The 24,025-nt window shown below is 37.3% G+C and overlaps 1 protein-coding gene across 1 annotated transcript; it reads right to left on the bottom strand.

The window, feature by feature from the left end:
• Nucleotides 1–944: 944 nt before the first annotated feature.
• LOC135229335 (olfactory receptor 8K3-like) lies at nt 945–7,507 on the bottom strand. Its single transcript, XM_064278963.1, has one exon. It carries the CDS (start codon nt 2,427–2,429, stop codon nt 1,482–1,484), a length of 948 nt encoding a protein of 315 aa, XP_064135033.1. The 5' UTR covers nt 2,430–7,507; the 3' UTR covers nt 945–1,481.
• Between the last annotated feature and the right edge of the window lie 16,518 nt (nt 7,508–24,025).

The raw sequence follows: 24,025 nt of genomic DNA on the forward strand, positions 1-24,025 counted from the left end.
CATGCTGCAGCTATGTCCGTAAAACTAGATAACTATATCCTTACCACATAAAAGGTCTTACTTGAATTAGAAATACAGGTAAGCACAAACCATGGGATTATCTCATTTTGTCGCTCACAAGTAGGGTGGACAAAAGTCAATGCAAATAAAATTCATAATAAATATTTACCAAAGTTTAGGAAAGCCAAACCAATGAAAGAGAGGCAGCAAACTTAACTCGTCATAGACTATCCTGTTACCCAAGGAGATACACAGAAAGTAATTGAACAAACAACTTAAAAAGTTGTTGATATAGATAAGAAAGGATCATCCATTAAACAAAAAAAGATAATTATTAAGAAAGAACAACCAGCAGGGGATGGATTTCAAACCTGGGAGCCTCTATGGTTGGCCTCAAGAAATTTATCTTAACTGGTGTATATTCTGATCTAGGCAAAAACAAGTCAGATGCAGAGCTGAACTTTTGAACTGCAAAAATTTCAAGGTATGTTGAGTAAACAGATTTACATGTGAAAGTAAAGGCATTAATGGGTAAAGGGTAGAACTCCAAGATCTGCAATGGGGGCATTTAAGCAATTCATGCAACTGAGTACTTTAAATCGCCATATACTCTGAGACTCCTCGCAACCTGGCCCTGATCTAATGCAGCCTTCAGAAGACTTTGAAGACTAAAACAGAAGGCAAATGCTTACAAACACACACACATACATAAACACAAGTGCTGACACTGAAAAGTTTAATAATTGAAAAAAAAAAACACCAGAATCTTTGTATCTCCACTTTTGTACCTAGTACTTTTTCCCACTTCCACTCAGCATATCCACTCTCCTTGCCTAATTTCATGATTCCCAACACATTCTCCTGGAGCCCTAGTGGTGCAGTGGTTAAGAGCTTGGCTGCTAACCAAAAGGTCGGCAATTCAAATCCACTGCCCACTCCTTGAAAACCCTATGGGGCAGTCCTACTCTGTCTTACAGGGTTGCTGTGAGTAGTAATCGACTCAAGGACAATGGGTTTGGTATTTTTTAACACATTATCAAAAAAACCAAATGCACTGCTGTTGAGTCAATTATGACTCATAGCAACATTATAGGACAGAATAGAACTGTCCCATAGGGTTTCCAAGGCTGAAAATCTTTATGGAAGCAGATTGCTTCAATTTTCTCCCAAGAAGCAACTGGTTTTTTGAAACACTGACGTTCCAGTTAGCAGTCAAGCAATTTAACTGCTGCACCACAAGGGTCCTAACACATTCTACTGTACTATAGATTGTTCTTAATTATTGTTTGTGATCCATCTCTTTCCTTCAAGAAAGGTACCAGTTTGTACTCTTTTGTTCATCAATGCACTTAGAAGAGTGACTAGCATGTAGAAGGCAATTTATAAATATATGTTGAATATATTTGTGCTCACTGTTCCCTATGGAGGCACACAGACAAGGTTTGAGTTCATGGTGTAATTTGTAGGAATCATATGCTGCATCAAACTCTAGAAAATACATTGCGTATTTTTTTCCATGTCCTATGTAGGGCACATTTTACATCTTTGTTCCTCAAGCTATAAATCAAGGGATTCAACATGGGGATAACCAGGGTGTAAAATATGGAAGCCACTTTATCAGTGTCAAAGGAATGACTGGACTTGGGCTGCATGTACATAAAGATTAAAGTCCCATAGAACACTACCACCACTGTCAGATGGGATCCACAGGTGGAGAAAGCCTTGTGCCTGCCCTCAGCTGACTTCATCCTGAGAATGGCTACAAAAACGAGTAGGTAAGAAACAAGAACTGTTAGAAGAGATGAAATCAAATCAAAAGATGCTAAGATGAGATTGATCAATTCAATTTCATGTGTGTTTGAGCAGAGCAAGGATAACAAGAAGAGATTGTCACAGTAGAAATGATTGATGATATTGTAGCCGCAGAAGGATAAATTAAAAATCTTTATGGTGACCAGAAGAGAAACAAATGTGCTGTAGAGATAGGGTATTGCCACCAGCACCCAACAAGTCCTTTGTGACATGATGACTGTGTAGAGCAGAGGGTTACAGATAGCCACAAAGCGGTCATAAGACATTGCTGACAGAAGAAAAAGTTCACTAGTTATGAACACAATAAAGAAAGCTAGCTGTGTAGCACAAAAATAATAGGAGATAGTGTTTTCATCCACAATAAAATTGACTAGCATTTTGGGTCCCACAGCTGTTGAATAACCAAGATCAGTGATAGCCAGGTGTCTGAGAAAAAAGTACATGGGTGTTTGTAGCTTGGAGTCTGTCTTGGTGAGGATGATCATGCCTGAGTTGCCCACCACTGAGATCGTGTAGATGATGAGGAACAGCCCGAACAACGGAGCCTGGAGCCCAGGGTGATCTGTGATTCCCATCAGAAGGAATTCATTTAGCATTGTTAGATTTTGCTTTTCCATCTTGGTCTATCAGGAAACCTGTTCTGGATAGAGATATCAGCGTAGTCAATCGGTTTTATGTAGCATCATCTGGTAGATTTTTAGTATACAAAGGCAATATGCTAAATGAATAAGATAAATCCAAACTTCCAATACAGGTTTTTGAAAGTAAACCCGCCTCCCACAAGTAAAGTATAGGTACATGAAGAAAGAAAAAAAGATAGAGGGAAAGAAAGAAAAATCTAACTTGTTATCAATTGAGGAAAATTTGCTGCCCATGGAACATTTGTCAATGCCTAGGACATTTTGGGTGTCAGTACTAGGAGAAGGGTACTACTGGTATCTAATGGAGGCCTGGGATGTTATTAAAAATTCTACTATATACAGAGTAACCCCACACAATAACAAAATTTCCAGTCCAAAATGTCACTATGGCGGAAGTTGAAAAGCCCTGATACAGACATAGAGATAGAGATAGACACAGATAAAGATGTAGGTGAAGGCATATGTGTACGTGTACACGTAGATGTAGATGTACATATACATATACCTTGATGGGATTCCTGGTGGAGCAGTGGTTAAGAGCTTGGCTGATAACCACAAAGTCAGCTTTTTGAATCTACTAGCTGCTCCTTAGAAAACCTATTGGGCAGTTCTACTCTGTCCTATAAGGTCTCTATGAGTCAGAATCAACTCGATGGCAACAGGTTTTCTTTTTTTACATATAGATATATGAAGCAAAAATAAAAAAAGTAAAAAATTTTAGATGTGTTAGGTATATGGGTGGTTACAAAACTTTCTTTTTTCATTTACAATACTGACAATTACATAATGACATGTATAAAATTATAATATGTATGTTAACTTCATTAAAAACATTTCAAAATGCAAATTCCCAGAATGTGTGGAAACATTTAGTATCCCTTACTTCAAAACATAGTCCTGTAAAAGCCCTTGTGCCACAGGTGGTACAGTCGGAAACAACATACTTGACAAGTATTGAACACAAGGAAAATCTAATAGATCGTGGTGGGGATAGTCTGTCTTTATACAGGAAATTATTCCAGGTGGTAGACCCATACAGATATAGTCTTTTTTATACCTCAGCTTGTGGGTAATAGAAAAGTTTGTGGCATAGTGGTCAAGTGCTACGACTGCTAACCAAAAGAGCGGCAGTTCAAATCCACCAGGTACTCTTTGGAAACTCTTTGGGGCAGTTTTACTCTGTCCTATAGGGTCACTATGAGTTGGAATCAACTCAGTGGCAATGGGTTTGGTTTTGGCTTTGTGGGTTATAGAATAAAAAAAAAAAAGATACCTTAATTTCTTTATTCACAAGTGCAAAATGACCACTTCCCTTCAGTGTTGCTGGAAAAAAAAATGAGGATTAAATGTTTCAATGCATTTAAGATATCAGGACATAAGTCTCAAATATCAAGTATATAGTGATGTTTTTTTTTTTAAATGACAAATGATGACAGTAAGTTACCTGAAAGGTGTTTTCTTTACATATGCATATGCAAATTCTCCTACTGTGATCTAGCTTCTATGTCAGGGTTATGATGATAAGTAGGTTGAGTAGTTTGTTATCCATGTAACTGAGCCCAGCCCTTCCCTCCTGCATCCTCAACTCCATGACTAAAATTGGACCATCGATGTGCCAATCTTCTGGATGATACATCTTCTTAATACATTTTAATATAAGTTGATGGACTGCTAACCTAAAGGTCAGCGGTTCAAAACCACCAGTGGCTCCATGGGAGAAAGATGTGGCAGTCTGCTTCCATAGAGATTTATAGCCTATTTACAGCTATGGGGTCACTTTTGAGTCAGCAGTGCATTTGAATATAAATTTACTTAAAATATGTCCTAACCTAGGAGCATTTTCATTATAACTAATATACTAAATTGTTTGTAACAAATGAGATATAGTTTCTCATGGAAGAATCTAAGACAGTGAGAGAAAATTTGAACAAATTGGGAGAAAGTAAGGTCCATGTCACTGATTTTATATAACAAAATTTCATTTAAAAATTCCATTTGGATAAAGAAATCCTCTAGTTTAAGCTATTATATAGTACATAATGCATATAAACACATGTATATTTAAATTAAAATGTATATATGTATCCCTAATAAGCCACAGATTAAAAAAAAAAAATGCCAGAGAAGGATGAGGATGGCAGTTTAAGGTAAAAGAACGAAAGGTTTGAAATGATACTACTTACATGAAAATAGCACTACCAGCAGCCTCTGAATCAAGAATAACCAAACAAATAGAAAAATACAATAGTATCATATTAAATAATAAAATGGTTGCACAGGAAATACACTATCTCATTTAAAACATTGCTTACAAGGTTGTGACCCTGTACACACATTGCTTATGTCAGAAAAAAAAAAAAAAACTATTGGCCTCTTTCCACCTAGAACAAAGGAGAACGAAGAAAACCAAAGACTAAAGGAAGTAATTAGTCCAAAGGACATATGGCCCACATGAACCACAGCCTCCTCTAACCTGAGACCAGAAGGACTAGATGGTACCACTCTGACCAGGATCACAATAGAAAGCCTGGAGCAAAATGGGGGAAAAAATGTAAAAAAAAAATTCAAATTCAAAAATAAATAAACAAAAAAGACCAGATTTACTTGTTTGAAAGAGGCTGGAGAAACCCCTGAGACTATTTTCTTAAGACAATCTTCTAATGTGAAACTACAGACACCCCTGGTGGCCACCTTTCAGGCCAATAACAGACGGGGCTGCTAAACAATAACTTCGATCAACTACAGGAGACCAAAAGGGCAAGTAGTCAGGGAGGGACAGGGAAACCTGACTAATGGAAACAGGGAGCCAGGAAGGAAATGAGAAGAGTGCGGACACAGTTTTTGGTAAGAGTTTCTGATTGGAAAATTAATTTGCTGTGTAAACTTTCACTTAAAGCACACTAAAAATTTTTTTTAAGAGGTACTGAATTGGGTATTAGTAGATATTATAATTAGGAAATCAACTATCTTCAATGAATACAATAAAAGCAATGTAAATCTTGTCGAGTTGCAATGATGAAAGGCTGAAGAACAAAAATACTTATATTGGTAAGTGCTGCTTTTCCTATAAGTTAAGAGGAGATAAGAGGACTTCCTCCCATCGGCTTTGGAGTTCCACGGAGAGCACCAAATTATTTTCCATAGTTTACTGTATTTGTTGAGCATTTAATTCATTTTACACAGCTATGCTCTTTGAAAAAATTATGTCTTCTTCCTGCCAGATTCTACTGGAAATTGAAGAATATGGTATATATTATACTATCACCATAAAAAAAAAAACTAGGTAATTAAAAGTTTCCTAAACTCCAAAAATTGCTTTTCACTTCTCAACACGAGGTGTGAGATGGAAATTTATTTGTTTCTTCATCAAGAGATTAGGAAAAATGGACATTTGTACTGTTATCTAAATATGCATTAAATATTAAATTACACTTGAGAGGTACATAAGAGCCTAGAGGCAGCTTATAACTGAGGATTTTGAAGAACACCAATGCTAGAAACTGAATACCTGCAGCTTCATAATTCTGCTGCAGTATTTTTAATACTGTATATGCTTCCTTTACTTTCATATTGGAGCTCTATTATTCACATAATTAGGCCACCTGGGTGGCAAAAACACTTAAGCACTCAGCTACAGACTGAAAGGCTGGTGGGTCGAGTCCACTCAGAGGCACCTTGAAGAAAGAAAGATCTACTTCTGGAAGGTCACAGCCATTGAAAAACCTGTGGAGCACGGGTCTCTGATACCCAGGGGGCAGTTATGAGGCAAAACTGACTCCAGGACTTTGTTTTTTTCTGTTAACTTTATTCAGATAACTACTTATATGAAGTAAAAATATTTAGACATGGAATGATAATGTTTCAAAATGCTTCTTAGCATTTAGCCTCTGAAATAGAGTGTGAAGATTTGAAAAAAAAATTATGTCAAAAAATTGGAGAGAGATCCTAGCTTCAGGCACTATTGAAAAGTATAACGCACACAGAACTGAATCAGAAATCCTAATATTTTGCAATGACTTTGCCATTGGATAAAGGTGGGACCCTGCAAGGGTCAATGAAACATTCTGGATACTGGTAAAATACGGAAACAGTCTTTTTACCTGCAATGAAGCCTCTGTCTTGACTCCTCTCCCAAGTGTTTCTTAAAACGGCAGAGGGAGAAGAATTTATGGATTTTTTTTTTTTTTTTACCCATGGAGATCCTCCCTGAGGAGATGCCAAACAATTTGCTGATTGTTCCTGAGGCATTTGAAAGCTTAACAAAATACCTGGCCTTCGTTTGTTAATTGTCCAGTATATTTTGTATTCACCAGTGACCAAATTTTTACTCATAGAGTGTGTATGCATGTCTATGTTTATCTGTTTCATATAGTCCTTTGTTTTACTCTTTGTTAACGTTCCATTTTTACCACATGGGGATCGGGATTAAAATATCGTATCTGTATAACAGACCTATCAACATTCTCTATTTCTACAGTGGTTTCTTCAAACGGATGACAAAACGAAGAAGTGCTTAAACACTGTCTTATCACATTATTTAAAAGACTTAAATGGAATAAAACTATTGCATTGTGCATATGTGAGGTATCACTTCCTAGTTTGCTCTTACTATTTTTATTATTGTTGCTGTTATTGCTATTTTCAAGTTATTTTTTGTTTGTTAATTTTGTTTTGACCTAAAGAACAGAAATGTTACCCTTGCTTCTCATTTGATGATCAATTGCCATCATCTGTCTGTTTAGGTTTTTTGCTTCCTTTATTACATCTCAATATTGTATGCTTTTCCATTCTGTTCAATCCTCATCCCAAAACATCTTTCTTGCCTTCACACATATTCAGCTGTGCTTGACATATGCTGTACCATGTCAATATACACTTGTGTCTTAGGCTGGGTTCTCTAGAGGAGCAAAACCAGTAAAGCATATAAATATGTGTATACAGAGATTTACATCAAGGAAATGGCTCACAGGGATATTGAAGCTGGAACATCCCAAGTCCCGAGATCAGGATACAGGCTTCTCCTGATTCATGCAGCTGCAAAGGCTGGATGACCCAACATCTACAGGTCAAACAGCAGGGCTCTTGCTCACTGGCTGGGAAGATCCAAGAATCCCCAAATCAGCAGGCAATACTGAAGGCAAGCTGCTGGCTCAATTCCCAAGAACCAGAGGTCAGATGAACAGGAGCCAGCTACAGGACCCAAAGTGAGCAATAGCAAATGAACCTTGCCAGAATGTCTGCTTATATTCAATTCAGACCACACACCCAAGGAAACTTCCTTTCAACTGACTTGCTACTCAGAGCAGAGTCTATCATGGAGGTAACCACATTATATCGAACCTCATCATGGAAGTGATCACAACATCTTTGGACTGCCAAACCACTGAGAATGATGGCCAAGACAAGTTGACACACAACCTTAACCATCACACCTTGTAAAGTGTGGTATTTTGTGTGTAATGTTTTATTATGAATATATATGTATTATGCTATAAATCTTTTTGATGCATTTTGCCATTTTAAATATTTGTAATGTAAACATTTGTGACTTTTTTTTTTTGCTTATTTGTGATATGTAATGATATGTATATGTATGTGTGTATTTTTTTTTACTTGTCTATTCTTTAATGGAAGGAACACCGGTATTGCAATGTTTAAAAATTCACTGCTAACCAAAAGGTTCACAGTTTTAACCCACAAGCCATTCTGGAGAAAAAAGAACTTGCCATCTGCATTCATAACAGCCTAGGCAACCCTATGGGGCATTTCTACTCTGTCCTATAGGTCACTATGAGTCACAATCCACTCCATGGTACCTAACGAACCAAAAATTTTTTAATGGTAAATATCTTGTTGTCTCCAACAGAACATTGTCCGATCTTCTTGCGTTGGACATGTCATCAGGAAAGACCATTTTCTGGAGGAGGACATCATATTTGGTGAAGTAAAGGGCCAAAGAGAATGTGAGCCCTCTGTGACATGGATTTCCACATTGGCTGCAGCAGTGGACTCAATCATACCAGTGATTTTGAGGATAGCCCAGGACTGGGCATCATTTTGTTCTGTTATACATAAGGTTGTCATAAGTTAAAGTCAACTCAATGGCAGAAAGCAACAACATTTTGAGATAGACTTTTTTCACTTCACATGACTCTACTAAGGTCCATCCATGCTGTTGTGTGTATTAATAATTTGTTCATTTTATTGTAGAGTATTGTATCATGTATCTATTTATTACAGTTTACATAACCATTCACCCACAGAAGGAAATTTTGGGTTGCTGCCAGTTTTTAGCTATTATAAATAATGTTTTTATCAACCTTTTTTTCTTTTTTTGGTTGTGATTTAGGTGAAAGCTTTCAGAGCAAATTAGTTTCTCATTAAACAGTTAATGCACAAGTTCTTTGTGACATTTGTTGCCAACCCTGTACTATGTCAACACTCTCCCTTTCTTTACCTTAGCCTCTGTTTCCATTTGTCCAATTTTTCTGTCCCATCCTGTTTTCTCTTCTTTGCTTTTGAACAAGTGTGCCCACTAGTCCTGTATTTATGATTGCAATACGAAGTACGTCACTCATGTGTGTTATTTTTGGCCGCATAGACCTGTCCAATCTTTGGCTGAAGGGTGAATCTCAGGGGTGACTTCAGTGTTGGACTTTAAAAGGTGTCCAGGAGCCATACTTTTATGGTTTCTTCAGTCTCTGTGAGACCAACAAGCCAGGTTTCTGTGTGTGTGTGTGTGTGTGTGTGTGTGAATTTGAAGTCTGTTCTACATTTTTCTCCCTCTCTGTCTGGGACCTTCTATTGTGACCCCTGCCAGAGCAGTTGGTGGTGGTAACTGGGCACTGTCTAGTTGTCCTGGGCTCAGTCTGGTGGATGCTGTGGTTGTTGTGGTCCATTAGTCCTTCGGACTAATCTTCCCCTTGTGCCTTTGGTTCTCTTCATTCTCCTTTGCTCCAAACAGAATGACCAGTAGATATATTTTAGATGCCTGCTTGCAAGCGTCACCACAGTTGGATGTACAATATTTTCTCTATAGACTATGTTATGTCTGTTGAGCTAGATATTCCCTGAGACCATGGTCCCCAGCCCCTCAGCCCAGTAGCTCAGTCTCTCAGGTGGTTTGGATATGTCTATGAAGCTTCTATGACTTCGCCCTAAACAAATTATCATGACTTCCCCAGTACTGTGTACTATCTTGCACTTTTCCAAAGTTACCATTTATCTACTAATTTGTGTAAATGTTATTGTATGAAAATAAGTTTTCATTTCTCTGGAATAAATGTCTACGTGTGGGTTGTTTTAATTTTGACAAAGTCCAATTTATTGATTTGTACTTTTTATCAATATATTTGCAGGTAACAATAATTCATTAGTTTTTATTGTTGAGTAGTATCCATTTTCTTGAATATACCGCAATTTACTTATTCGTCCTCAAGTAGATGAGCAGTTGGGTTGATCCTAGTTTTTGACTTTTGCAAAGTTGCTATGGACATTTGTATACATGCCTTTGTAAGGAAAAATGCTGTAATTTCTCCTGGGTAGACATATATGAGTAATATGGTTAAATTTTATGATAAAACTGTGGTTAGCTTTTGAAGACCCTGATGCTGAAAGGAAATTATTTTTTAAAGTATTTATACCATTTTAATTTCCCTGTAGGAGTTTATGAATACTCAGGTTCCTCCACATACTTACCAACTACATGATATTCTAATAGATGTAAAGAATTATGTCATTAATGTTTTAACTGAAATTCTTTAATTACTAATGATGCTGCTCCCAACTTGGAGAGTGGCAGCTGGGGTCTTAAACGTTAGCAAGCAGCCAACTAAGATGCATCGATTGGTCTCAACTCACCTAGAGCAAAGGAGAATGAAGAACACCAAACACAAGGTAATTATGAGCCCAAGAGACAGAAAGGGCCACATAAATCAGAGACTACATCAGCTTGAGACCAGAAAAACTATAAGGTGCCCAGCTACAACAGGTGACTGCCCTTACAGGGAACACAACAGAGAACCCCTGAGGGAGAAGGAGAGCAGTGGGATGCACACTAAAAACTCTCATAAAAAGACCAGACTTAGTGGTATGACTGATACTTAAGCACCCTGGTAGTCATGGTCCCCAGACCTTCTGTTGGCCCAAGATAGGAACCATTCCCAAAGCCAACTCTTCAGGAAGGGATTGGACTGGACGATGGGATAGAAAATGATACTGGTGAAGAATGAGTGTCTTGGATCAGGAGTCACATGAGATTATGTTGGCATCTCCTATCTGGATGGGAGATGAGTGGGCAGAAGGGGTCAGAAGCTGGCTGAATGGACATTAAAAGAGAGAGTGGAGGGAAGGAGTGAGCCGTCTTATCAAGGGGGGAGCAATTAGAAGTATACAGCAAAGTGTATGTAAATTCCTGTATGAGAGACTGACTTGATTTGTAACCTTTCACTTTTAAAGCACAAATAAATAAAAATAAATGAGGAGGTGGGGCCAAGATGGCAGAATAGACAGACGCAACTGGCGAGCCCTCTTACAACAAATACCTGGGAAAAAAAGTGAAAGGAGTACATTCATGACAAGCTAGGAGCCCTGGACATCACAGACAAGGTTAGAAAACGAACTGAGAGGCAGGGGAGGAAGAGACAATTCAGAAGCAGAGAGAAGTTACCAGACCTGAATGGCCAGGAGCCCTCAGGCACCATTCCCGGGAGCAGCTGTGGTGGACTGGTACTAGTGTTCAGCTGCAGTTTCCTCAGGGAGAAGCAGCCAGCCACACAGCCTGCTCACACCTCTGAAACCAGAGAAGAATGTCACTCTCAGCAAAAGCCAAGTACTTGTGTATATTCTACCACACCCCCAAGATGGCTTCATGGCTGAATTCCCTGGGCCCGAGATAGGTCCTGTTGAGCACCTAGAGCCATCCTCCAGGCCCTGGAGAAGGAATAAATATGAAATTGAGGGAAAAGATAATTTGCCAGCTCCACTAACATGGGGAGCTCAGGACTGAAGCGGCTCCTGTCCAGGCATAAATGGTCCATGGACTTTGACTACCTTTACTCTCTGCATGGACATCTGTGGGCATATTTCGGGAGAATAGGCCCTTGTTGGCAGACTACAACTATTTCAGCTGGGCGGTGGAGAGGTGGGTGTTTGATGTTTGACACCACTTTGCCTATTACACAGGGTCCTCACCAACCCACATAAGGGGCATAAGGACTGGTGGCTTCACTCAGGTCACCCAGTCACCTGCAACAGGGGTCCAAGGATAACTGGTACCTCCCAGTCCTTACAACCAAAAACATTGGGTGCCCATGGTCTGTCTGCAGAACCCACCCACCTGTACACTCCAGGAAAAATGGACCAGCTTTCTTCAGAGAGACTTGGGGGATGATTCTCAGCCCCCTGCCTTGTTCAGAGTGTGACCACTTGCTGCAACCAGATACCAGTACCTACACCAATCACCCTTACCCCTGCAAGACTGTAGGACAGAGCCTGTACCATACACTTGGTGATCAGCTACCTGGAAACCTAAGCTACCTGAAAACAGCTCTAGCCATCTGGGGAGAGGATGTCAGAGCTCCAAAGGTGAAAATAATCAAGCTAGCTCATTCAAGCAACCCATAGGGTTATACCAAAACAAAACAAAAAAAGAAGCTATGATACAGTAAGCAAACAAAACAAACTAATAAAATAACTTATAGGTGGCTTGGAGACAACTGTCAATATCAAGTCACATAAAGAAACAGACCATGATTGCCACAACAAGCTCTCAAAACAAAGAATCACGGAATTGTCCAGATGAATGAGTATTCTTTGAACTACCAGATGCGGAAAGCAAAAGATTAATATACGGAACTCTTCAAGACTTCAGGAAGAAGATAAGGCAAAATGCAGAACAAGCCGTAGAACACACAAATAAAACAATTGAAGAAATTTAAAAAGTTCTTAAAGAACATAATGAAAAATTTAATAAGCTGGAAAAATCCATAGAGAGACAGCAATCAGAAATTCAGAAGATTAACAATAAAATTACAGAATTAGACAATTCAATAGAAAGTCAGAGGAGAAGAATTGAGCAATATTTGTGAACTTGAAGATAAAGCACTTGGCACCAATATATTTGAAGAAAAATCAGATAAAAGAATTTTAAAAAATGAAGAAAAGAATCATGTGGGACTCTATCAAGAGAAATAACCTGTGAGTAATTGGAGCTCCAGAACAGGGAGGGATAAAAGAAAATTCAGAGAGAATTCTTGAAGATTTGTTGGCTGAAAACTTCTCTGATATGGTGAAAGATGAGTAGATATCTATCCAAGATGCTCATCGAACTCACTTGAGGTAGATTTTAAAAGAAAGTCACCAAAACATATTATAATCGAACTTGCCAAAACCAAAGATAAAGAGAGAATTTTAAGATTGGCTAGTGTCACCTACAAAGGACAGTCAATAAAAAAAAGCTCAGACTACTCGGCAGAAACCATGCTGGCAAGAGGGCAATGGGATGACATATAAAAAACTGAAGGAAAAAAATAGCCAGCCAAGAATCATGTATTCAGCAAAACTGTCTCTCAAAGATGAAGGTGAAATTAGGACGTTTGCAGATAAACAGAAGTTTAGGGAATTTGTAAAAACCAAACCAGTACTACAAGAAATACTAAAGGGAGTTCTTTGGTTAGAAAATCAATAATGTCAGGTATCAACCCAAGACTAGAATGCTGGGCAGAGCCATCAGAAGTCAACCCTGACAGGGAAATCACAAAAATAAACCAAGATAAAAAACGCTCAAAAGAGAGAAAGGGCGATTCTATTACATAAAAGAAGACAACATTAAAACAACAAAGAGGGACTAAGAAATGTAGTCATAGATCTTTCATATGGACAGGAAGACAAGGTGATACAAAGAAATAAAGGTTAGGTTTAAATTTAGAAAAATAGGGGTAAAGAATAAGGTAACCACAAAGGAGACAAACTATCCTACACATCAAAATAAAATACAAGACAAAAATAGAGACTCGGCAGAAACAAAATGGTCAAAGAATAAGAGGAAAAGACAATATATAATCTACTCAGCACAAAAAATTAAGTGGGAAAAAGAAACTGTCGACAACACACAAAAATAGACATCAAAATAATAGCACTAAATTCATACCTGTCCATAATTACACTGAATGTAAATGCACCAGTAAAGAGACAGACAGTGGCAGAATGGGTAAAGAAACAGGATCCGTCTATATGCTGCCTACAAGAGACACACCTCAGACTTAGAGACACAAACAAACTAAAACTGAAAGGATGGGAAAAAATATATCACGCAAACAACAATCAAAAAAGAGCAGGAGTGGCAATATTAATTCCTGACAAAATAGACTTTAAAGTTAAAACCATTATAAAGGATAAGGAAGGACACTGTATAATGACTACAGGAACAATATACAAGGAGGATATAACCAGATTAAATATTTATGCACCCAAAGACAGGGTTGCAAGAGACTCAAAACATACTCCATCAGCATTGAAAAGTGAGATAGACAGCTTCACAATAATAGTAGGAGACTTCAACACACGGCTTTTGGTGAAGGACAGGAGATCCAAAAGAAGCTCAATAAAGACAAGGAAGATCTAAATGCCACAATCAACCAATTTGACTTCATAGACATATACAGAACACTCCACCCAACAGCACCCAAGTATACTTTCTTTTCTAGTGCACGTGAACATTCTCTAGAATAGACCACATGTTAGGTCATAAAGCAAGCCTTAGCAGAAAGCAAAACATTGAAATATTACAAAGCATTTTCTCTGACCATGAGGCCAAAAAAGTGGAAATCGATAACAGAAAAAGCAGGGAAAAGAAATCAAACACTTGGAAACTGACCAAAACCCTGCTCAAAAAAGACTGGATTATGGAAGACATTAAGGATGCAATAAAGAAATTCATAGAATCCAATGAGAATGAAAACATTTCCTATCAGAACCTTTGGGACACAGCAAAACCAGTGTTCAGAGGCCAATTTATGTCAATAAATGCACACATCCAAAAGAAGAAAGGGCCAAAATCAAAGAAGTATCCCTACAATGAAAGAAAACCCTCAGGCACCAGAAGAAAACAAATAATAAAAATTAGAGCAGAACTAAATGAAATAGAAAACAGGAAAAAAAAAATTGAAAGAATTAAGTAGACCAAAAGCTGGTTCTTTGAAAAAATCAACAAAATTGATAAATCATTGGCCAAATTGACAAAAGAAAAACAGGAGAGGAAGCAAATAACCTGAATAAGAAATGAGTTGGGCAATATTACAACAGACCCAACTGAAATTAAAAGAATCATATCAGATTACTATGAAAAATTGTACTCTAACAAATTTGAAAACCTAGAAGAAATGGATGAATTTCTAGAAACGGACTACCTACCTAAACTAACACAAACAGAGGTAGAACAACTAAATAGACCCATAACAAAAGAAAAGATTGAAAAGGTAATCAAAAAATCTCAACAACAACAACAACAACAAAAAAAAAACCTGGCCCAGATGACTTCACTGAAGAGTTCTACCAAACTTTCAGAGAAGAGTTTAGGTATTTCAGAGCATAGAAAAGGACTGAATACTCCCAAACTCATTCTATGAAGCCAGCATATCCCTGATACCAAAACCAGGTAAAGACACCACAAAAAAAGAAAATTACAGACATATATCCCTCATGAACCTAGATCCTTTAAAAACCCTCAACAAAATTCTAGCCAATTGAATTCAAAAAAATAATCAAAAAATTCACCACGACCAAGTGGGATTCATACCAGGTATGCAGGGATGGTTCAACATGAGAAAAACAATTAATGTAGTCCATCATATAAATGAAACAAAAGACAAGAGTCACGTGATTTTATCAACTGATGCAGAAAAGGCATTTGACAAAGTTCAACACCATTCGTGATAAAAACTCTCAGCAAAATAGGAATAGAAGGAAAATTCCTCAACATAATAAAGGGTATTTATACAAAGCCAATAGCTAACATCATCCTAAATGGAAAAGGGAACCTGAAATCATTCCCTTGGAGATAGGGGAACAGACAAGGATGCCCTTTTTCAGCACTCTTATTCAACATTGTGCTGGAGGTCCTACCCAGAGATATTAGGCTAGATAAAGAAATAAAGGGCATCTGGATTGGCAAGGAAGAAGTAAAAGTATCTCTTTTTGTGGATGACATGATCTTATACACAGAAAACCCTAAGGAATCCTCCAGAAAACTACCAAAACTAATAGAAGAGCTCAGCAGAGTATCGGGATCCAAGATAAACATACAAAAATCAGTTGGATTCCTCTACACCAACAAAAAGATCATTGAAGAAGAAATCACCAATTCAATACCATTTACAGTAGCCCCCAAGAAGACAAAACACTTAGGAATAAATCTTACTAGAGATGTAATATTAATGTATAAGACCACTATTATAAGAACTCGAGAAATAGTTTAAACAGAGAAGAAAACATTCTTCGATGGTTATGAGATGAGGGAGGGAGGGAGAGAGGTAGATAAGAACTACTTTAGGTGACGGGAAAGACAACACACAATACAAGCGATGTCAGCACAACTGGACTAAACCAAAACCAAAGGGGTTTCATGAAGAAACTGAATGCTTTGGAGGCCAGGGTAGCAGGGGCGGGGATTTGGGGACCATGGCTTCAGGGAACATTTAAGTCAATTGACATAATAAAATCTATTAAGAAAACATTCTGCATCCCACTTTGGAGAGCAGTGTCTGGAGCTATCTAAGATGCATCAATTGGTCTCAACCCACATGGAGCAAAGGAGAATGAAGAACATCAATGACACCAGGTAATTACCAGCCCAAGAGACAGAAAGGGTCACATAAACCAGAGACTACATCAGCCTGAGACCAGAAGAACTAGATGGTGCCCGGCTACAACCGATGACTGCCCTAACAGGGAACACAACAGAGAACCCCTGAGGGAGCAGGAGAGTGGTGGCATGCAGACCCCAAATTCTGGTAAAACGACCAGGCTTAATGGTCTGACTGAGACTAGAAGGACCCCGGTGATCATGGCTCCCAGACCTTCTGTTAGCCCAGGACAGGAGCCATTCTCGAAGCCAACCCTTCAGACAGGAACTGGACTGGACAATGGGTTAGAAAAAGATGCTGGTGAAGAACGAGCTTCTTGGATCAAGTGGACACTTGAGACTATGTTGGCATCTCCTATCTGGAGGGGAGATGAGAGGGAAGAGGGGTTAGAAGCTGGCGAAATGGACAGGAAAAGAGAGAGTGGAGGGATGGTGCAGGCTGTCTCATTAGGGGAAGAGCAATTAGGAGTATATAGTAAGTTGTGTATAAATTTTTGTAGGAGAGACTGACTTGATTTGTAAACTTTCGCTTAAAGCACAATAAAAATAAAAAATAATAATGACGACGAGCATTTTATATGCTTGTCAGCTGCATATTTTCTTTGGATAAGTTATTGTTGATTTTTATGGCTATTTTTTGCAGAGTGTTTCCTTTTTTATAGTTCTGTGCCATCTGCACATATTATGGACACAAGTCATTTATGAGATATGTTATTTGAAAACATTATCTCCAAGAATATAACTTGTTTGTATACAAGTGTCTTTGGAAGAGCAAGAGTTTTAAAATTTGATTTGGCCAAGCTTCTTACGGATTTTGCTTCTACTGTTTGTCTTAGTTATCTAGTGCTGCTATAACAGAAATATTACAGTTGGATGTCTTTAAAAAATAGAAGTTTATTTTCTCACCAATTATGTGTTACTGTTGAGTTGCTTCCAACACATGTCAGAGTTTAGAAGGCTAGAAACCTGAATTCAGGACGCCAAGTCTGAGGGAAGATTTTCTGTCTCTGTTGGCTCTTAGGGAAGGTCCTTGTCATCAATCTTCCCCTCATCTAGGAACTTAGCTCCAGGTCTCTGGGTCCAAAGTATGTGCCCTGCTCTGCGAGGTTTTTCTTGGTGACATAAGGTACCACTTCTCTCAGCTTGCTGCTCTCTTTTATATCTCAAAAGAGAGTCACTCAAAATACAACTTAATCTTGTAGGTTGAGTCCTTCCTCATTAACATAACTGCTTCTAATTCTGCCTTAGTAACATCTTAAAGGTTAGGATTTAGAACACATAAGATAGTCACATCAGATTCCAAAATGTTGGACAACCACACAATACTGGGAATCATGGCCTAGCCAAACTGAAACATATTTTGGGGAACACAACTCAATCCATTATCAGTGTTATATCTAAGAAATCCCCAAATGTATTTATAGAATCAATGCAACTCCACTTAAAATCCAAATAGCTCTTTTTTTAATAAACCAATAAGCTGAAAATAAATTCACAAAGAAATGCTAGGTTAATTTTTAATTCTATAACTCTATTTTTTTTTTTTTATTGTAGGCCCTATTAGACATTGTACATGAACGATCCTATCATCTATCAATAAAAAGTTTCATTTCTTCCTTTCCAATTTGGGTACTTTCTATTCGTTTTTTTTTTATTGCCTTATTGTACTGGCTACATCCACAAAATGTCAGATTTGGTAAGGGTAGATTTACGTGTTTTATTCCTGGTCTTACTGAGAATTTACTCAATCTTTCATAGCATGTGTGATGGTAGGTGTGACTTGTTCTTTGTTGCCCTCTATCGGTTTGAGTAAGTTACATTTTAACAGTGTTGCTACTTGGGGTTAGGTGCTGCTGAGTTGGTTCCAACTCCTAGCGACCCTATGTACAACAGAACAAAACACTACCGGGTCCTGCACCATCCTCACCTTCGTTATTATGCTTGTACCATTTTTGCAGCCGCTGTGTCAGTCCACCTCACTGACGGTCTTCCTCCTTTTTGCTAACCCTCTACTTATTAAACATGATGTCCTTCTCCAGGGGCTAGCTCCTCATAATGTGTCTAAAGTATGTGAGACAAAGTCTCTCTACTTATCAAACATGATGTCCTTCTCCAGGGGCTAGCTCCTCATAATGTGTCTAAAGTATGTGAGACAAAGTCTCTCCATCCTTGTTACCAAGGAATATCCTGGGTGTACTTCTTACAAGACAGGTTTTTTCGTTTTTTTTTTTTTGGAAGTCCTAGCCGATACCATGATTCAAAGGCATTAATTTTTCTTCAGTCTTCCTTATTCATTTTCCAGCTTTCACGTGCATGTGAGTTGATTGAAAACACCCTGGTTTGGCTCGGGAACACCTTAATCCTTAAAGTGACATCTTTGCTTTTTAATGCTATTAAGGGTCTTTTGCAGCAGATTTGCTCAATGCAAAGCGTCTTTTGATTTCTTGACTGCTGCTTCTACGCGTGTTGACTATGGATGCAAGTAAAATGAAATCCTTGACATCTCCAATCTCTTCTCCATTTATCACAATGTTACTAACTGGTCCAGTTATGGGGATTTTCATTTTTTTTTTTTTTTATGTTGAGGTGTAATCCATACTAAAGGTGGTGGTCTTTGATCCTCATCGGTAAGTGCATCAAGTCCCCTGCACATTTAGAAGGGAAGGCTATGTCATCTGCATATTACAGGTTGTTAATAAATCTTCCTCCAATCCCGATGCCCTGTTCTTCATGTAGCCCAGCTTCTTTGAATAAGTATTGTGGAAAGATACAACCCTGACACAAACCTGCCTTGACTTTAAAACAAGAAGTATATCACTGCCCCTTGGTCTAAGTACATGTTCCTCATGAGCACAATTAAACGTTCTGGAATTCTTACTTTTCTTAATGTTATCCACAATTTGTTATGATTCATACAGTCGAATGCCTTTACATAGTCAATAAAACACAGGTAAACATCTTTCTGGTATTCTCTGCTTTCAGCCAGGATCCATCTGACATCAGCAATGACATCCCTTGTTATATATCCTCTTTTGACCAGCTTGAATTTCTGGACTTTCTTTGTTGATGCACTAACCCTTTTGAATTATCTTCAGCAAAATTTTACTTTTGTGTTATACTAATGATATTGTTCAGTAATTTCTGATTCTGTTGGATTACTTTTATATTACTTTGGTCAAAATTTTATCACAATAGGGACTTTTAAAATATTTTTCTATATCAGTTTATGTGGCATTGGTTTTCATTTCTAATAGTTTTTATGGTGAATGCCATTAAGTGATTTTTAAAAGCCAATCACGCATTCTTGGGGCATACCTAATTTGATATACTATTGCCTTTACATATTTCAAGATTCAATTTCTTAAATTTTTCTGTATGTTTTTCACATGCATGCTGTTTTATCAAATGCTTTTGTCTGCATTTGATATCAGATTGAAGCTATCCTCATATAGAAAATGGAAACATACCTTCCTTTTCAGTTTTCTGGAAGAGTTTATAGAGAATAGGCTAATTCTTTTTCCCTAAATACTTAATAGAATTCCCCAGTCAAGCCGCTTGGACTTGACTAGGGATGGAAATTATCTTAAATTTAAATTTCTATTTTGGTAAACTCTTTATCAATGATTTTTTTTCTTATGGGTTTCCTAGTCCCTGTATACATGGAAATATATCACGCCCCTCCTTCTATGGTCCTACCTTAAAACACAGAGGTTTTTTTTTTTTTTTAATATAGAAAATCTTAGTGTCTAAAATTTCCTTTATTTTTTCTCATAAATTTTTTTTGAATATTAAATGAATAAAAATAAGAAAATATGCCTGGAAAATGAGGAAGGAATATGGAGCAACTATGTCAAGAAATCATGGCAAATATATAAAATGCCACATATCACACCTCACTCACTAGAAACACAGCACAGTTCAAACATTTGTTTTCTCCTTTTGCTTCTTCCAAGTAGAATAATCAAAATGATGAACAAATATAGAGCACACTTACATTAACCAAATTTGAGAAAATTCAGCCAAACAAACAAAAAAAAAGCAATGACCTAGCTCATCATACAATAGACTTCTTATGCAAGGATACATAAACAATTACAAAATGTCTTCTAAACAATTATAATTTTCCGGATAGATAAGGATAACAATCTGAGACAGAACCATGCAGTTGGGAACTGATATCAATGAGGTAGAGAAAAAAAATGTAAAAACCTGGAAACTACTGTGTGTACTTCAATAAATTTATCCTAACTGGTATGTACACTGATAAAAAAAAAAAAAAAGGTCGATTTAGACAAACCGGATACTGAGCTGATCCTTCTGAATATAATAAATTTATTTTGTTACCATTTATAAGATAATATTAATAAGGAAACCCTGGTGGTGTAGTGGTTAAGTGCTACGGCTGCTAACCAAAGGGTAGGCAGTTCGAATCTGCCAGGCGCTCCTTGGAAACTCTATGGTGCAGTTCTACTCTGTCCTATAGAGTCGCTATGAGTTGGAATCGACTCAACGGCAATGGGTTTGGTTTTTTGATTTAATATTAATAAAAACAATATAAAAGTAAGCAGACTCTAAGGGTTCATATATGAATGTAAAGACACTGATTATGAAAGAGAGGGATTTCAAGGTTTAGAAAGGGGACATTTGAGCAAATTCAGATGACTGAGTACTTCAAAACATACAGCCACACTGAGGCACCTTGCAATTACAGTAAGCCATCTAAGGGCAGAGCCGGAGCACTAAAACAGAAGATGTGTGTGTACACACATACACAAACACACACACACGCACACACGTGTGCACATGCAAACTCTTTCTACAAAATTTTATCTACTCTTCTGTATTCACTCCTCTTTTTTTATTTTAATTTACCAATCCTAACACTTTCTAATAGACTATACAATTTCCTACCTGTTAAGCCTATGATGCATCTCTCCTGCTCAAGAAAGGCAACTTTTTTTTTCTGTTTTATTAATTTATTTACAGCTCACAGTAGACTGACTGCTAGTATGCACTATATAAATAGATGTTGAACTTATCTGCACTTTCATGCTTGCTATGCCCTCCGAAGGCGCATAGAAGAAATGTTTAAAGCCCATAATGTAATTTATGTGAATGACATGGTATAAAGAACTTTGAGAAAACATAATGCATAATTGCCCCTAAAGTCCTACATAAGGCATATTTCACATCTTTATTCCTTAAACTATAGATCAAAGGATTCAACATAGGGATAACCAAGGTGTAAAATATGGGAACCACTTTATTAGTGTTAAAGGAGTGGGTGGGCTTGGGCTGCAGATATGTAAAGATTAAAGTCCCATAGAACACTACCACCATCGTCAGGTGGGACCCACAGGTGGAGAAAGACTTGTGCCTGCCCTCAGCTGAGTTCATCCTGAGAATGGCTACAAGAATGAGCAGGTAAGAAACAAGAACTGTTAGGAGTGGTGAAATAAAATCAAAAGCTGCAAAGATGAGAATGATCAATTCCATTTCATGCATGTTTGAACAGAGCAAGGATAACAAGTGGAGAGTGTCACAGTAAAAATGAGTGATGACATTGTAGCCACAGAGGATAAATTAAAAATCTTTATAGTGATCAGAAGAGAAATAAATGTGCTGTAGAGACAGGTGATTGCTACCCACACCCAGCACGCCCTTTGTGACATGATGACTGAGTAGAGCAGAGGGTAACAGATGGCTGCGTAGTGCTAGTAGGACATAGAATGAAAATCTCACTAGTTATGAACATAATAAACAAAGCTCTCTGTGTAGCACACAAATAATAGAAGATTGCATTTCCATGAACAAAAAATTCACAAACATTTAGATCCCACAGCCGTTGAATAACCAAGATCAGTGTTAGCCAGGTATCTGAGAAAAAAAGTACATGGGCATTTACAGACTAGAGTCTATCTTAGTGAGAATGAGCATGCCCAAGTTGCCACGACTGAGGTCATATAGATGATGAGGAATAGCCCAAACAATGGAGACTGTAGCTCAGGGCGCTCTGTGATTCCCGTCAGAGTAAATTCGTTCAACATTGTTAGATTGTGTGTATCCATCTAGGTCTATCAGAAAATCTATTCTGGAGAGAGATATAAGCAACATCAATAGCTTTAATGCAGTATCATGTGGTAGATTTTTAGTATACAAACCCAGTATGAATAAGATAAATCCAAACTTTCCATTTTACTGTATTTGAATATATACCCACCTTCCACAAATTTTACACACACATGTACAGTTAGGTAGAGTGATGGATAGCCTGATAGATGAAACAAAAAAGAATAATATGCTAAACTTCAGGTGTTGGATATGTGGATATTATCACATTCTTCTTAAAACTTTTCTTTTTTTATATACTTAAAAAAATTCATGGATACATTTTGAACCTGTACTTCAATATATTATCTTATTAAAACTCATGATAATAGATGGTCCAGGATGGAACAGTCAACATACTAGACAAGTTTTGGATAGATATATAATTGATAACAATGTGGATTATTTGTCTTTATACATGGAAATATTCCTAGAATTATATGTATACAGATATACCTCTGCTATAACTTCATTTGGAGCCCTGTTGGTGTGGTGGTTAAGAGCTCTGCGGCTAACCAAAAGGTCAGCAGTTCAAATCTACCAGCTGCTCCCTGGAAGCTCTGTATGGGCGGTTCTACTCTGTCCTATAGGGTCCCTATGCATCTGAACCAACTTGAAGGCACCTAACAATAATAACAATATATCTCCATTTGTAATATATAGGAAGCGATACTTAGGGTAAATAACATCAGTTATAAGAATCTGTTTATCCTCACCTGAAAAATCATATTCCAGCACTTTCTTGCATGGTTGTTAGGAAGAATAAATGAGACTTAAATGTTTCAATGTGTCTGTGATACCTGAAAATAACTCTAAAATAGTGTGTGTTTAGTACTATTTGTCTGTCTGTCTATCTATATATCTATCATCTGTGTATCATCATCATCATCTATCTTTATTTGGTTGTTGACAGTAATTACTTGGAATGATTTTTTGGTTGTTGTTAATTGTTTTGATCCTTAAGATATTTATAAGTAAATTCTTCTGGACTGTGACTTAAGTTCTTTGTCACCATTTTCATGATGAAATAGGTATATAAAAAAAACCCAGTGCTGTCGAGTCGATTCCGACTCATAGCGACCCTATAGGACAGAGTAGAACTGTCCATACAGAAAGGTGTATATAAATTTTTGTATGAGAGGCTGACTTGATTTGTAAACTTTCACTTTAAAGCACAATTAAGAAAAAAGTGCCATTCTTTAGATTACTTTCTTTGTTGGTCTACTTAAAATACTTTCTCCTCCAACTGGGCATTTGTATTATAAAGGACACATTCTAAGTTTTTTGTAACAAATCAGATATACATATATTTTTTTCTCATGGAGAAATCTAGGATATATGAGGAAACCTGAACAAATAGTGAAATATTGGTGTCAAAAAAAAACGCTTGTAAAATATGTATCCTCTACTTTTTATGAAAAATAAAAGTTTAAAAAATCACAATAGCGTAGGAGAAAAAGAAAATATACTGTGACTATATATGTAAATTACTAGAAGTTATCAAAACCTGTCTTTAAATGAAGCAACTTCCATTAGACATTGGAATGCCTATGTACCAGGAGATATTACAGATAAATGTCAGTATAATCTTAAATAAAAGTAT

The sequence above is a fragment of the Loxodonta africana genome, unplaced genomic scaffold (assembly GCF_030014295.1).
Source record: "Loxodonta africana isolate mLoxAfr1 unplaced genomic scaffold, mLoxAfr1.hap2 scaffold_228, whole genome shotgun sequence".
NCBI classification, from domain to species: Eukaryota; Metazoa; Chordata; class Mammalia; order Proboscidea; family Elephantidae; genus Loxodonta; species Loxodonta africana.